This window comes from Symphalangus syndactylus, chromosome 12 (assembly GCF_028878055.3).
Source record: "Symphalangus syndactylus isolate Jambi chromosome 12, NHGRI_mSymSyn1-v2.1_pri, whole genome shotgun sequence".
Classification (NCBI taxonomy): domain Eukaryota; kingdom Metazoa; phylum Chordata; class Mammalia; order Primates; family Hylobatidae; genus Symphalangus; species Symphalangus syndactylus.
In genome coordinates, this window is record NC_072441.2 from 25,101,625 (window position 1) to 25,118,564 (window position 16,940).

Here is a 16,940-nt window from a genome sequence, read left to right on the forward strand (position 1 = left end):
AATAATAAGTGCACTGTTAATATCTTAAATAAAAATCAAAGGCAACAAATTCTCATAAATTTCAGATTATGAACAGGAGTGGTAAATCACTTACAGCAGTATAACAAGAACAAGAATGAAGTTGTGTGGCAGTAATAGTGAAAAATGAATAGGGACAACCTATGTATGCCACAAACTCAGGGTGTAAAAAATTTTTCTACAAACATCTACTAAAAGAAGAAGATCCTATGTTCCTTGGGTGGAAATAGGGGAAGACGTGTGAGAATGCCCAGTGAAACTGGGAAAAGCCCTCAGAATCTTCAATTTGCAGATGAGGTTAAAAAACTGCTTGCAGACATAAAAATATCATGGTTCTAGGCTAATTTCAATTTATAGTTAAATGACCATAGAGTTAAGCCCCTAGCTAATTTCCATTTAGTGTTAAATGACATAATAAAGAATTAGAGAAATCCAGAATGGGAGGCATTCTATAGAACAACTAAACTAATTTCTATAAGTCAATGGCTGGAGGAAAAGGGAGCAGAGGAAGAATTGTTCTAAATTACGAGTGACCTAAAAAATAAACATATTAAAATGTGGACCTTGTTTAGATTTTAATTCAAATAAGCCAGAAAACACATTTTTGAGAAAATCCATACATTTGATTAAGACCAGGTATAAGATTATGCCAAAGAAACATTATGATTGATACTAATATTGTGATTTGGTAGTGGGCCATAATTTTTAGAGTTATATTGAATTATGAAGAGGTAAAATAATACCATCTGATATTTGCTGAAAAATACTTCAAATAAAAAGAAAAAACGTGTTTCAAAAAATAGGTTAAGTGATCCCAAGTTGCAGTAATCTAAACAGTGTGGTACTGACATAAGGACAGACATATGGATCAATAGAATAGAATAGAGGTCCCAGATAAACCCTTGTGCGCACAATCAATCAATCTTTGACAAGAGTGCCAAAACCATACAATGGGCTTAAAGGGTAGTCCTGTCAATAAATGGTGTTGAGAAAACTGGATATCCACATGTAAAAAAATGAAGTCGGATCCTTACTTTACACAATATACAAAAATAAACTCAAAATGAATTAAAGACCTAGGCATAATATACAAATATAAATTATAGGCATAAGTAATATTCCACTGTATATAAATATAAAATGTAAAACTATAAGAAGAACACAGGAGAAAAATTTTATAACAGTGGATTTGGCAATGTTTTCTTGGATATGACACCAAAACCACAGGCAACAAAAGCAAAAATAGACAAATTAGAGTACATCAAACTTCAAGCCTTTTGCACATGAAAGGAAGCAATCAGTAGAGTGAAAAAGTAATCTACAAGATGGGAGAAAATATTTCCAAATCATATATCTGATAAGGAGTTAGATTCAGAATATATAAAGAATGCCTATAATTTAACAACAAGCAAATAGCCTAGTTAAAAAAAATGGGTAAAATCCTCAAAGAGGTATTTCTCCAAAGATTTATAAATGGCTAACAAGTGACAAGATATTCAATGTCACTAACCATTAGAGAAATGCAAATCAGAACTATAATGAGATATCACCCATTAAGATGGTGATATGGTTTGGCTCTGTGTCCCCACCCAAATCTCATGTCAAATTGTACATGTCAGAGGAGGGGCCTGGTGGGAGATGATTGGCTCATGGGGGCAGATTTCCCCCTTGCTGTTGGTGTGTTCTCATGAGATCTGATGGTTTAAAGTTGTGTGGCACACTTCCCCCTTCTCTGTGTCTCTATCCTGCTGCACCATGGTAAAATGTGCTTGCTTCCCCTTTGCGTTCTGCCATAATTGTAAATTTCCTGAGGCCTCCAAAACATGCTTCTGTACAGCCTAGGGAACTGTGAGCCAAACCTCTTTTCTTCAATTACCCAGTCTCAGGTAGTTCTTTATGGCAGTGTGAGAATGGACTAATACACATGGCTACTGTCATAAAAACAGAAAATAGCAAGTGGCATTGGAATGTGGAGAAATTGCAATTCTTGTGCACTGTCAATGTGAATCGACAATGCAGCCATTACGAAAAACAGTAGAGAGTTTCCTCAGGAAACTACAAATGCGATTACCATATGATCCAGAAATCCCACTCTGGGTACGTATCTGGTAGAATTGAAGACAGACTCTTGATGAGATATTTTCATATCCGTGTTCATTACAGCATTATTCACAATACCAAAGAGGTGAAAGCAACCCAAATATCCACTGACATATAAGTGGATACAGAGAATGGAGTACATACATACAGTGGAATATTACTTAGCTTAAAAAGAGAAGGAAATTCTGTCATGTGCTATAACATTGATGAACCCTGAAGACATTATACTAAGTAAAATAAGCCCGGTCACAAAGAGACCAACACTGTATGATTCCACCTGTATAAGGCATCTAAATTGGTCCAACTCATAGAAAGCAGAATTGTGGATGTCAGGAGCTCTGAGGAAGGGGAAATAGAGAGTTGTTTTTCAGTGGGTATAGAGTTTCAGTTTTGCAAAATGAAAAACTTTTAGAGATCTATTGCACAACGATGTGACTATTGCTAACACTATTGAACTATACACTTAGAAATTGTCAAGGTGCTAATTTTTACGTTAAACATGTTATGTTAAAATGTGTTTTCTACCATAACTTTAAAAATAAATAAGTTCTGCGAATGCGACAAAATCTTGGTAATTGTTTTATCTTGGTGATTGGTATATCTACTACTACTTTAATTTGTGTCTATATCAAAATTTTTATAATTTTTAGGGAAAAAGAAATTTGAAACAATTATGACAGAGTATTAATATCTGCTGACAGCAGAGACTATGTCCTTGTTGGTATCCCTGGCATTGAGTTCATAACAAATGCTCAAGAAATGCTTGTTGAATTGTTAAGTCATGCTTTTTTCACCATGGGCCCCTTGGTGAGAGAACTGAAACCAATGATTCGTCCCAAATCATTTGAGAAGGGTAGAGGAAGGCAAAAAGGAGGAGAGCCTGAAGCCACACTAAGAATTTTAATATGAATGCAAACCTTATTACCTAATGAGCTAGAGGCATACATTAGATGCAGAAATATCAAACTTCCTCTATCCTGAGCTGGACTTGCAATTTTTTTTTAATCTTAGGGCTTTTATAACCTGAAATGGGTACAACTACTAAATCCATATCTAGGGTCATTCAATTTTCAATGTGCTATTTTAGCTTACCAAAAGTTAAAATATGCTCTTCCCTCCCACATTCCATTTGAGAAGTCTATCTGTCAGATTAAGATACCTTCATCAAGGTCACTAGACTGCTTGTCAAAAGTCTTTTAATGTCAGTCCCTCCAAGAATTATAAATAGCTTTGGCCTCAAACACGATTGTGTTGAGGGAAGGGAGGGAAAAAAAGGAGAAGAAATGTGACAGTTGACTTTTTAAAAGCCATTGACATATTAAAGCTTTGAATTGCTTTTTAAATTTTTCTTTCCCATGAGTTTGAGGTTTATTGGACACATTGGTCTGAATGGGCATGGGCCCCTGTTGAGAAAGTTGTGGGAGATGGTTGGTGTTTTTCTTGGTTTGTATGTTCATATTGTTCTTCCTGAGATGGTTAGGGGTATTCCTCTTGAAGAACTATTAATAGTCTAAATTTTTAAATCTTGTAAACAGTTGTGCATAACTAATGGTGTTTCCGTCTATAATAGTTACGTATAAGCTTTGCGTCAAAATTTTGCTTGACTTCTTACTAGAGTGAGACATTTTTCAAACTGAATAAAAATGACCATTACTGAACACCGACTATGTTCCAGGTACTGGACTAAGGACTGAGCATAAAGCTATTGCTCGCTGCTTATAATAACAAATGAATAAAATTCTACCTTTGGTCTCCATTTACAGATGACAGAAGTAAGACTTGGAGAAATTAAGTAAGATGACCAAAAGTTAACTCAGACCTCCTTCTATTTGATGCCAAAGTTTGTGTAGCATATATGACATCTAGACCACAAACTCCAATATATATGAAATAGCTCCTTTTTTATAAAATTAACTAAAATTGTTCTCATATCCTATTTTGCTACAGTGGTAGAGAATTCAATTGAAGTCACTACTGGGACTTGCCACACCATAGAGTTGTGCTGAATTCCTGAAGTTAGTTACAGGGAGTGCCACATCATCTGAGATGTATTCCTTGGTCCTTGGTCCACTGGGTACCATTGAGAGTCTCTCTGTTCCAGAGTGTGTGATCCTTTCCACTAACACATAACACCTCCCTGGGGTGGTATTTTGCTACTGAGAAAAGAGGGTCAAAAACTTTGACCCTCTTTTTGGTTCAGGAGACATAGCTCCCTCTTCCCAAGTTTCTGAGAGTATTCTCTCTATCCTGCATCCTCAGGATAATAGTAGCATAGTTTTTTCAAGAAGTTCTCATATGACAAAAAAAAAATAATCTCTTTTAAGTATCTTTTGGTTTTCCACCCTGTAAAAATCCTAGAGGCCGAGCAGTTCTAAAATTCCAGTTGTGAGGTAGGAAAATATAGGAAGAATAAATAAGTTAATATTCCACAAATTATTCTGCTATGTGCCTTCTTTCTTTAGGTTTACCAGATATAGTTTGGTCTGAAGAGGTATGGTCCATTGATGGAGCATAATGAGCTTTGATAATTGTGTCTTTTCCTTGCAAATCTATTTTCTAGCACCCACTGCCAGAAATGGTTGTATTTCTTAGAAACCATGGTTTATTTTTATTTCATGGACATGGTGAGTCATATAACAGACCACATTTCCCTTTCTGCAGGTTTTTTGGAGACATTTTGATCAGATATGTGTCTGTGTACTCTGATATTCTTACAACGTATTTTCTAGACTAAATTGTATAAAACTTAGATTTGTTTTGTTTATTTTAATTTTCATAGGTTTTTTGGGGGAACAGGTGGTGTTTGGTTACATGAGTAAGTTCTTTAGTGCTATTTATGAGGTTTTGGTTTGGTGCTTTTTTTTTTTCCTGGGACAGAGTCTCGCCCTGTCATCCAGGCTGGAGTGCAATGGCACTATCTGGGCTCACAGCAACCTCCGCCTCCCGAGTTCAAGAGATTCTCCTGCCTCAGCCTCCTGAGTAGCTGGGATTACAGGCACCCACCACCACGCCTGGCTAATTTTTTGTATCTTTAGTAGAGACAGGGTTTCACCATGTTGGCCAGGCTGGGGTTTTGGTGCTTTTAAAATACTATGTATTATTATATATGTCAGGATCTGGGAGGGGAGATATGTAATGAAAGTGGTCTCTTGTTTGGTCTCTTCTTAAAATTTTAATCTTTCTGTTTTGAAAACATCTAGTTTCCAGATTTTTATGTTTCATAAAGAAATATGGCATTATCACTAATAATAGTACTTGTTTTAGACCTGATGTTACAAATACCAAAAAACAAACAAACAAAAAAACTTTGTGTCTCCTTAAGTATTTGTTTTTCTTCGGTAGAATTTGGGGAAGAAGGTTGCAGGTCAGACCAAGGAAGTGGAGCTGGGGCCAAACTGCACCAAGCAGAGCTCAGTGCGGATCTGCATGTACTCACACTTCCTCAGCCCCTAGGCAGCACGGCAGACCTGAGCTTCCCCACCCTTCAGGACCAGAGAGAATTGAATTTATTTCTACTTAAGTTCCAGTAGGTTGCCATGCTCTCTGTGGGCACTCAATAAATATTGACTCAATTGGGTGTTGCCATGGGTTATCTTCCTTTCTTTCTTTTCCCTCCCCAGCTCCTCTGGCTGGTTCCTTGGGTTTTTAAAAATTGTATACATTTTTTCAGTGTTTCATTTGTTTTTATGTCATTGGTTTTCAGTGTTAGGCCTCTCTGTGTTCTAAATATTACTTCTTTGTGTTTGTTTTCTCTGTCTGGGTCTTGCCTCACAACTTGTCTCTGAATCTGTCCTTCTTTGTTTTCTTTTTTTGAGACTTTCTGTTTCTATATTCCTCCTTTCTATCTCTTTATGTCTCTCCCTCTGTCTCTGTCTCTCTCTCTCTGAAACTTCCCCATACCCCGTTCTATACTTCTGTTTGTTCCCTTCTAGAGCTGTCATCAAATCACTGCATTTTCCCAGGAGAAATTGAACACTAAAAGATTTGTATAAGTGCTCAGAATAATTCATTTTATGTGTTTTTTTTTTCTTTGAAACAGCAGTTTCAGTCCCTAAATATAGGAACTTGGGAAAAGTAGATCAGTGTCTATGTTGACCATAATACATTCTAAATCATACAGAGTGATTGAATCAGCTCTCCTTTGGGTTTCTAGTTGCCTTCTGCCCAGACAGGATTGCATTCCTCTGCACATTCTGACACAAATGCAGTGACATTTCACCAGGCAACTATTAGCCTAGAGGGAATACTCAGCTTCTCCCTTCCTCTAGTGTTTTAAACCTCATTCCAATAATTTGGCCTAAGATGTTGGCACAGAAATACTGGTTGCAAAAAGTCGTTGGAGACTGATGCTGACTTTCTGCCTTCTATGTCTCAATTTTAAGGACAAAATTGAGACATGGGTTTGCAATTGCTTTCCTTCAGCCACTTTCTGGTTAAGATCTGAAGGGTATGATCAACCTCCCTGGGGTTTGACAGGTTACTTTCCTGCTGTTGACATTAAAATTAATTCTCTAAACATCATTTGTGCCTAGAAAGGTAACAAACTAATCGGTACTTAAGCAAGTATATGGAGGATTGAACTTTTAAAGTGACATGGATAGACCGTAAAAAAGGCCTGTGTCCTTGTTTTAGGAGAAGAATACAATTTCTTTTTTCTTCTTTTTATTTGTTAAATTTATTTTAGGTTTAGAGGTAATGTGTAGGTTTGTTATACAGGTAAATTGCACATCACAGAGGTTTGGTGTACAGATTATTTCATCATCCAGATAATCAGCAGAGTACCTGATAGGGAATTTTTCAAATCTCTCCTTCCTCCCACCGTCCAATCTCAAGTAAGACACAGTGCCTGTTTTTCCTCTGTTTATGGTCATGCGCACTCAATGTTTAGCTCCCACTTACAAGTTAGAATGTGGCATTTGGGTTTCTTTTTCTGCATTAGTTTGCTTAGGATTATGGCCTCCAGCTTTATCCATATTGCTGTAAAGGACATGATCTAGTTCTTTTTATGGCTGTGTAGTAATCCATGTTATATATCCATCCATGGGCATTTAGGTTGATTCCATGTCTTTGCTACTGTATATAGTGCTGCAATAGACATATGCACCCATGAGTCTTTATGGTAGAGTCATTTATATTCCTTTGGGCACATACTCAATAATGGGATTGTTGGGTTGAATGATAATTCTGTTTTAAGTTCTTTGGGGAGTTACTGCAGTGCTTTCCACAATGGCTGAACTAATTTACATTCCCACCAGCAGTGTATAAACCTTTCCTTTTCTCCACAACCTTGCCAGCATCTGTTGTTTTTTGACATTTTAGTAAGAGCCATTCTGACTGGCATAGATGGTATTTCATTGTGGTTTTGATTTGCCTTTCTCTTCTAGTTAGTGATGTTGAGCATCTTATAATATGCTTGTTGGCCATGTGTATGTCTTCTTTTGAACAGAGTCTGTTCATGTCCTTTGCCTACTTTTTAATGGGGTTGTTTTTTGCTTATTAATGTGTTTAAGTTCCCTATAGATTCTGGATATTAGACCTTTGTTAGATGTGTAGTTTGCAAACATTTTCTCCCATTCTCTAGGTTGTCTGTTTAGTCAATTGATAGTTGCTTTTGCTGTGAGAAACTATCAATTGAGTAAACAGAAAAACTAGAGAATGGGAGAAAATATTTGTTCAGTTTTGTTTTTGTTGCAATTGTTTTTGGTGTCTTCATAAACTATTTGCCAGAGCCTATGTCCAGAATGGTGTTTCCTAGGTTACCTTCCAGGGTTTTCATGTTGTGGGTTTGATATTTAAGCTTTTAATCCATCTTGAGTTGATTTTTGTATATGGTATAAAGAAGGGGTCCACCTTCAATCATCTGCATATGGCTAGCAAGTTATCCCAGCACCATTTATTGAATAGGGAGTCCTTTCCCCATTACTTGTTTTTGTCAACTTTGTCGAAAACAAGATGCCTGTAGGTCTGTGGCTTTACTTCCGGGCTTTCTATTCTGTTCTATTGGTCTATGTGTCTGTTGTTGTATCAGCACTATGCCGTTTTGATTACTGTAGCCTTGTAGTGTAGTTTGAAGTCAGGTAACGTGATGCCTCCAGCTTTGTACTTTTTGCTTAGGATGGCCTTGGCCATTCGAGCTCTTTTTTGCTTCCATATGAATTTTGAAACAACTTTTTCCAATTCTGTGAAGAATTTCATTGGTAGTTTGATAGAAATTGCATTGAATCTGTAACTTGCTTTGGGAAGTGTGGTCATTTTAACGATATCGATTCTCCCTATCCACGAGCAGGAATGTTTTTCCATTTGTTTGTGTCTTCTCTGATTTCCTTGAGCAGTGTTTGTATTTCTCATTATGGAGATTTTTCACTCCCTGGTTAGCTGTATTCCTAGATATTTTATTGTTTTTGTGGTGTTGTGAATGGGATTGCATTCTTGATTTGGCTGTCAGCTTGGACATTGGTGGTGTATAGAAATGCTACTGATTTCTGTACATTGACTTTGTATCCTGAAACTTTTTATTTGATCTAAGAGCTCTTGGGCAGAGACCATGGGTTTTTTTTAGGTATAGAATCATATCATCTACAAACAGATATAGTTTGACTTCTTCTCTTCCTATTTGGATGCCTTATATTTCTTTATCTTGCCTGACTGCTGTGTCCAAGACTTCCAGTACTATCTTAAATAGGGGTGGTGAGAGTAGATATTTTTGTCTTTTCCCGGTTCTCAAGGGAAATGCTTCCAGCTTTTGCTCATTGAATATGGTGTTGGCTATGCGTTTGTCATAGATGGCTTTTATATTGAAATATATTCCTCCAATGCCAAGTTTGTTGAGGGTTTTTAGCATGAAGGGATGCTGACTTTTATTGGAGAGCTTTTTTGTACCTATTAAGATGATCATGTTGTTTTTGGTTTTAGCTCTGTTTATGTGGTAAATCACATTTTTAAATTTGTGTATGTTTAACTAACCTTGCATCCCAAGGATAAAGCCTACTACATCATGGTGGATTAGGTTTTATTGTGCTGCTGGATTTGGTTTACTAGTATTTCAGTGAAGATTTTTGTATCTATGTTCATCAACGACACTGGCCTGAAGTTTTCTTTTTTTGTTGTATGTCTGCCAGGTTTTGGTATTAGGATCATGTTGGCCTCATAGAATGAGTTAGGGAGGAGTCCCTCCCCCTCAGTTTTTTGGAATAGTTCAATAGAATTGGTACCAGTTCTTCATTACAAACCTATGGATGTCATAGGTTTGTAAGTCTGGTAGAATTCAGCTGTGAATCCGTCTGGTTCTGGGCTGCTTCTGGTTGGTAGGCTTTTTATTACTGATTTAATTTCCAAACATGTTATTGGTCTGTTCAGGGATTCAGTTTCTTCCTGGTTCAATCTTGGGAGGTTATATGTTTCCAGTAATTCATCCATTTCTTCTAGATTTTCTAGTTTGTACGCATAGAGGTGTTCCTAGTAATCTTTGAGGTGTTTTTGTGTTTCCGTGGGATCAGTGGTAAAGTACCACGGTCATTTCTGATTGTGTTTATTTGAATCTTCGTTCCTTTTTTCTTTATTAGTCTAGCTCATGATCTGTCTTAATAATTTTTTCAAAAGACCAACTCCTGGAGTCATTGATCTTTTGTGTATTTTATTTTGCATCTCAGTTTCCTTTCATTTTGCTCTAATTTTGGTTCCTTCTTGTCCTTTGCTGGCTTCGGGGTTGGTTTGCTCTTGTTTCTCTAGTTTCTCTAATTGTGATGGTAGTTATTAATTTGAGATCTTTCTAACATTTTTATATGAGCATTTAATGCCATAAACTTCCCCCTTAACACTTCCTTAATTATGTCGCAGAGATTCTGGTATATTGTATCTTTGTTTTTATTACTTTCAACGAATTTCTTCATCTCTGCCTTCCTTTCATTATTTACACAGAAGTCATTCAGAAGCAGGTTGTTTAATTTCCACACAATTGTATTGTTTTGAGTGATTTTCTTAGTATTGATTTCTATTTTTATTGTGCTGTAGTCCATGAGTGTGGTTGGTATGATTTCTGTTTGTTTTTTAGTTTGCGGAGAATTGCTTTACATCCTATTGAGTGGTTGATTTTAGAGTATGTGCTATGTGCAGATAGGAAGAATGTATATTCTCTTTTGGGGTAGAGTGTTCTATAGATGTCTGTTCAGTCCATCTGATCAAATGTTGTATCCACATCTTGAATACCTTTGTTAGTATTTTTGCCTCAATGATATCGTTAATATGGTCATGGAGTGTTAAAATCTCCTAGTATTGTTGTGTGGTTATCTAAATCTCTTCATAGATCTGTAAGTACTTGTTTTATGAATTTGGGTGCACCTGTGTTGGGTGGATATATATGTAGGATAGTGAGATCTTCTTGTTGGATTGAACTCTTTATAATTATGTAATGCCCTTCTGTCCTTCTTTTTATTGTTTGGTGTTTTGTTTTGTTTTGAGACAGAGTCTCACTCTGTCACTCAGGCTGGAGTGCGGTGGCATGATCTCAGCTCACTGCAACCTCTGCCTCCCAGGTTCAAGCTATTCTTGTGTCTCAGCTTCCTGAGTAGCTGGGATTACAAGTGTGAGCCACAGCATGTGGCTAACTTTTGTATTTTTAGTAGAGATGGCGTTTTACCATGTTGGCCAGGCTGGTGTCGAATTCCCAAACTCTAATTATCCTCCCACCTCGGCCTCCTAAAGTGCTGGGATTATAGGGGTGAGCCACCATGTCTAGCCTCCCTCTTTGTTTTTTGATCATTATTGGTTTAATGTCTATTTCATCTGAAATTAAAATAGTTACCCCTGCTATTTTCTGTTTTCCATTTGCTTGGTAAATTTTTCTCTGTTCCTTTACTTTGAATCTATGGGTGTCATTGTCTGTGAGATGGATCTCTTGAAGACAGCATACAGTTGGATCTTGCTTTCTTATTCAACTTGTCACTCTGTGCCTTTTAATTGAAGTATTTATTCTGTTTGCATTTAAGGTTAATATTGATATGCATGGCCAGGCGCAGTAGCTTATGCTTGCAATCCCAGTGCTTTGGGAGGCCAAGTGGGTGGATCATGAGGTCAATAAATCAAGACCATCCTGGCCAACATGGTGGAAACTTGTCTCTACCAAAAATACAAAAATTAGCTGGGCATGGTGGTGCGCACCTGTAGTCCCAGCTACTTGGGAGGCTGAGGCAAGAGAATACTTGAACCTAGGAGGCAGAAGTTGAAGTGAGCCAAGATTGTACCACTGCACTCCAGCCTGGTGACAGTGAGACTCCCTCTCAAAAAAAAAAATAAAAAATGATATGTGAAGGTAGCCTGTAATCATATTGTTAGCTGGTTATTATGCAGACTTGATTGTGTGGTTGCTTTATAGTGTCAATGACCTATATACTCAAGTGTGCTTTTGTGGTGGCTGGTAACAGTCTTTCCTTTCCACATTTAGCACTCCCTTAATGACCGTGCAAGGCAGTAACAAATTCCCTGAGCATTTGCTTGTCTGCTTGAAAATGGTGTTATTTCTCCTTTGCTTATGAAACTTAGTTTGGCTGGATATGAAATTCTTGGTTGGAATTTCTTTTTTTTTCTTTTTTTTTTTAAGAATGCTGAGGCTGGGTGAGGTAGCTCATGCCTGTAACCCTAGCACTTTGGGAGGCCGAGGTGGGTGAATCACCTGAGGTCAGGAGTTCGAGACCAGCCTGGCCAACATGGCGAAACCCCATCTCTACTAAAAATAAAAAATTAGCCAGGCATGATGGCGGGCACCTGTAATCCCAGCTATTCAGGAGGCTGAGGCAGGAGAATCTTTTGAATCCAGGAGGCAGAGGTTACAGTGAGCTGAGATCACGCCACTTCACTCCAGCCTGAGTGAAAGAGTAAGACTCTGTCAAAAAAAAAAAGAATGCTAAATATAGGCCCCCAAGTCTCTTCTGGCTTGTAGAGTTTCTGCTGAAAGTTCCACTGTTAGCCAGATAAGGTTCCCTTTGTAGGTGACCTGCCCCTTCTCTCTAGCTGCCTTTAACATTTTTTCCCTCATTTCAACGTTGGAGAATCTGATGACCATCTGTCTTGGGGATGGTTGTCTTGTATAGTGTCTTGCAGGGGTTCTCTGAATTTCCTGGATTTAAATGTTGGCCTCTCTAGTGATATTGGGAAAATTTTTATGGATGATAACCTCAAATATGTTTTCCAAGTTGCTTGCTTTCTCTCCCTTTCCTTGGGATGCCAGTGAATTATAGATTTGGTCTCTTGGTCTCTTTACATAATCCCATATTTCTCAGAGGTTTTATCTATTCTTTATAATTCTTGCTTTATTTTTGTCTGACGGAGTTATTTCAGAAAAGCAATCTCTCAAGCTCTGAGATTCTTTCCTCAGCTTGGTTGATGCTGCTGTTAATACCTGTTGTATTATGAAATTCTTAAAGTGAGTTTTTCAACTCTATTGGTTCAGTTTGATTCTTTCTTAAAATGGCCATTTTATCTTTCGTCTCCTGTATTGTTTTATTATATTCTTTAGATTCCATGGATCAGGATTCGACTTTATCCTGAATATCAGTGATCTTCATTTCTATTCATATTCTGAATGCTAGTTCTGACATTTCGGTCATTGCAGCCTGGTTAACAACCTTTGCTGGGGAACTAGTGTGGTCATTTGGAGGTAAGAAGACATTTTTGCCTTTTTTGTTGTTGTTGCTATTACCAGAGTTCCTGCACTGTTTTTTTCTCATTGATGTGGGCTGACGTTTCTTCAGTCTTTGAAGGTGCAGTCCTTTGGATGGGCTTTTTGCTTTTATCTTTTTTGGTACCCTTGAGGGTTTGATTGTGGTTCTTGGTGGGATTAGACAACTGGCTTCAATTGTAGTCTGCTCCTGGGTCTTAGAGGAGACCCCTCCAATTACTATCTCCATGACTGTGTTTCTTTTGTTGGGTGTTCTGGTTCACAGGGCTTCCTTAGGCAGAGGATGCAGTTAGCAGACAAGCCATGTCCTTGCTGGGTTGGCCCTAATATGTTGTTTGAGTGCTTCTCAGGGAGACACAAGGTTGCACCTGTCTACAGAGTTTAGGCAAAAGCAGAACCACTGAGCTGGAACCTCTAGCAGGTGTGGCCCATCTTGCTATGAGAGGCAGGGTTAGGTGGAGTTGCCCACCCTGCCATCTGGATGTTTCCAGGGCAACAGGAAGCTGCACCCCCAACAAATTTAGACAGAAGTGGAACCTCTGAGTTGGAAACTCTGAGCAAGCATTACCCACTGGGCTTCCAGTGGTAGGGATTGGTAGGGTCACCCATCTTGCCATCTCAGTGTTTCTCAGGACAATGGGAGGCTTTGACTGCTAGCTGAGTTCAGGCAGAAGAGGGTTTTCTGGGCTTGAAGATCTAGCAGGCATTGTCCCCCTTGGCTACCATTGGCGTGGGTGTGTGGTGTCACCCACCCTACTATCTGGGTATTTCTCAGGACAACAGAATGCTGCACTCTTGGCTGAGTTTACATGGAATGGGACTGTTGGGCTGGAAGCTGTAGCAGGTGTTGCCCACCTGGTTATCAGTGGTGGGGATGGGTGGGATCACTTGTTCTGCCATCTGGGTGCTTCCTGGGACAGCAGGAGGCTATGGCTGCTGGCCAAGTTCAGGCAGAAGCAGCACCACTGGGCTGCAAGCTGGTACTGAGCCCTGTCCAATGAGATGAGGATAGATCAATCTTATTTCTCCCAGACACTGCAAATGTGGCCTCTGTTGGAGCTATGGTGTCAGTGCTGGTCTGTTTTGGGGCTAAAGGCTTGTAGAGGCCCTCTTAGACTCAAGAGTTGCCACCACAAAATGACCAGGTGGCTCTCTACCTCAGTTTATTATCACAGATGAGAGTGTGGGGGGCCAGAGGGATTCTTCCATTCCCATTCTTGCACTGGTCCCTGTGGAGAGTGCAAATCTTCTAGGGGGCTCTCACTCACTCACCTTTTACCATGTGGGAGAGGTTCTCCTGGTTTCACAATACGCCAAGATAGGCTGGTGTCCAGCTTTGCTTCTCTCTGCTCTGTGTCCCCTGCTGCCTTGATGGATCCCAACGTGGTTTCTCAGATGTTTGGCTGCAGGGTCAGTGTTCACTAGCCCTTTTGTTTCCTCTCTGAGAGCAGCACACCTGAGCTGCTTCTAGCCTATCATCTTGGACCCTCTAATCTCTTTTTGTTTGAGCTGTCGTTATTGAGGACCTTACATGTTCCAACCACTTTATGCAAAATATCTCAATCCTTACAGCAACCCTAAAAGTTAACATGATGATACCCATTTTGTAGATGAGGAAACTGAAGCTAAGAGAAGTAACTTGAATGAGGTCATACAAAATAGCACAGTTGAAACTTGTTGAACATGAGTATTTTTATGTTCCTGAGGGCAGTTTTTATGCCTAGAAAAAAACCTATTTAACGTAATTTTGGTGCAAAATTAGTGTTCAATTTATTTAAACTCTTGTTCTTCTTAAGCTGTTATGTTAGTTTATAAATCTTAGTAATACATTCATAAATATAGCAAATTTTATAATTACTTTGAAGGAAGATTTCACAACTTAAATTCCTTAAATATTTAAGCACATTTATTAATGTAATATATTTCTATTTTCTTTTTAAGTATACCAATTAGGCGACTTAAGAAACTTCCCAGGAACTTAAGTCACTCTTATAAGCCTAATAAATTAAATTTATAGGTATGATGAACCTGAAGTTCTCTTAAATGTTCCAAGTAAGATTGTAATCTGAAATTACAAGCCTAAAGCAATTACTCACCCATTTTAGCTTGGAATTACAATGTTGACCTGTTATTATAAAAAGTCCAATTTTCTTAAATAATACTAGTAACTAAAATTCTAATAGGCACATATTTCTAAATAAAAACATTTTAGAGTTGTGACTTTGACATTTTCATGCTCTATAATACTAAATGTTGCCATCATTAAAAGATCAGAACATGGCCAGGCACGTTGGCTCATGCCTGTAATCCTAGCACTTTGGGAGGCCAAGGTGGGTGGGTTACTTGAGGTCAGGTGTTCAAGACCAGCCTGGCAAACATGGTGAAATCTCGTCTCTACTAAAAATGCAAAAATTAGCCAGGCTTTGTGGTGCATGCCTGCAATTCCAGCTACTTGGGAGGCTGAGGCAGGAGAATCAGTTGAACCCAGGAGGCGAAGGTTGCAGTGAGTGGAGGAGGTGAAGGTTGCAGTGAGTGGAAATCACTCCACTGCCCTCCAGCCTGGGTGACAGAGCAAGACTCCATCTCAAAAAAAAAAAAAAAAAAAAAAAAAAAAAAAAGGATCAGAACACAATTATATCATCCCCAGTAATTTTACCATCCTAAGTAATTTTGAGACACTTATGTGTAATGCTGTTGTGTGGGACACCCTGATTCTTATTTATCTGTCTCAGTGCCCTCTGAATTAGACAAAATTCTGATAGCCTCCAAGACATTCACCCCCTGGTATACACAAGCTGTATAATAATCTCCCCTTGAGTGTGAGCAGATGGGAATATCATGGGTTATAACTCCCGTGATTATGTTATACTATATTGCCAAAGGTATTTTCCAGATGCAATCAAGTTTCCTAGTCAATTGATTTTGAGTTAATTAAAAAGGAAAAGTTCCTGGGTGGGTTTGATTTAATCTGGCAAAACCTTAAAAGAGATAAGCAGGAGCAATAGCAGCAGCAGCATCACCACTTTCCTGCTGACCTTAGAAGATGATCTCAAGCCTCAAATGAGACCACAGCCCCGGCTGACACTTTGATTTCAGCCTAGTGAGACCCTGAGCTGAAGACCAAGCTAATGCATACCCAGATTCCTGCACAGAAATCGTGATAGTAAAACTGTGTTGCTTTAAATCACTAAATTTGTGGTGATTTGTTAGGAAGCAATAGAAAATTAATACACTCTTTAACTGGGGTGGTCTTATCATTTGTGTCCCTTAAATTCAGTGTATACATGTGTAATTCTGTCCACTTACAGAGATTGGAAACGCCATACAGGCTGCTATAGAATTTTGCATCATTTTCTGGCTGAGATACTTAGGTGTCTTTCTACATAAAGGAACTCCATCACGTTCCTAGATTATTGTAAATGGGAACATGAGGGGAATCCTCTATATTTGTTGTATGCTTCCTTTATTTGGGACACAACTATTGCAGATATTAAAATCACATCCCATTGCATTCTGTGTATTTTTGGCACTTTGTCTAACTATTCCAAGATCATTTTCCTGAAAATGCAAGAGCCAAAATTTGTCTGATTCTAAAGAGTTAGACTCTTTTTACTTCCTTTAGTGACCAGGAATAAGTTTTTGAGTTTTGAAATAATATTGAGATTTTTATTGTTCCACCTCATTCTGAGAGCATTCAAAAACTTCTCTGGGTTGGACTTCTGAGGTTCTCTGTGGTTGCTCTGAAGCAATATAGTTACATTCTAACATCGTTATTCACCCCATCCATAAAAGATGTGTAATACTCCATCAAATGGTTTTTAAGTCCATCTGTGCATTTATTCATTAAGCTTTTAAGAGTACAATGATAATTAACCCATGTATGTACATAACACTCTAAGAAAGATACAAAGAATATAATATATCATTTCTGTTCCATAAGACTTTATGATCTAGTTGGAAAGAAGGTATAGATGCAAAAAATTTTGCGTACAAAATAATATGGGTTAAGTGATACATATATTATGTGATATGACTGATACAAAATATAAGTGGAGATAGAGATGAGAGTCAGTTTAAAAACTTCATGGAACAAGAAGTATTTAAGCTCATTCACTCATTCAGCAAGCATGAATTTAGAAACTTTAATGCA

At 38.2% G+C, this 16,940-nt stretch overlaps 1 protein-coding gene across 5 annotated transcripts in view; it reads right to left on the bottom strand.

Annotated features, from left to right (window-relative positions):
• PTGER3 (prostaglandin E receptor 3) overlaps nucleotides 1-16,940 on the bottom strand; it is a 193,306-nt gene that overhangs the window by 13,840 nt on the left and 162,526 nt on the right. For 2 of the 5 annotated variants that reach the window (XM_063624037.1, XM_063624038.1), the window contains one exon: nucleotides 15,239-15,373. The exons of the other annotated variants lie outside the window; for them this stretch is intronic. In XM_063624037.1, coding sequence (XP_063480107.1) covers nucleotides 15,239-15,373 — 135 coding nt within the window. Of the gene's footprint in view, nucleotides 1-15,238; nucleotides 15,374-16,940 lie in introns of those variants that run through there. 5 annotated transcript variants of the gene reach the window in all.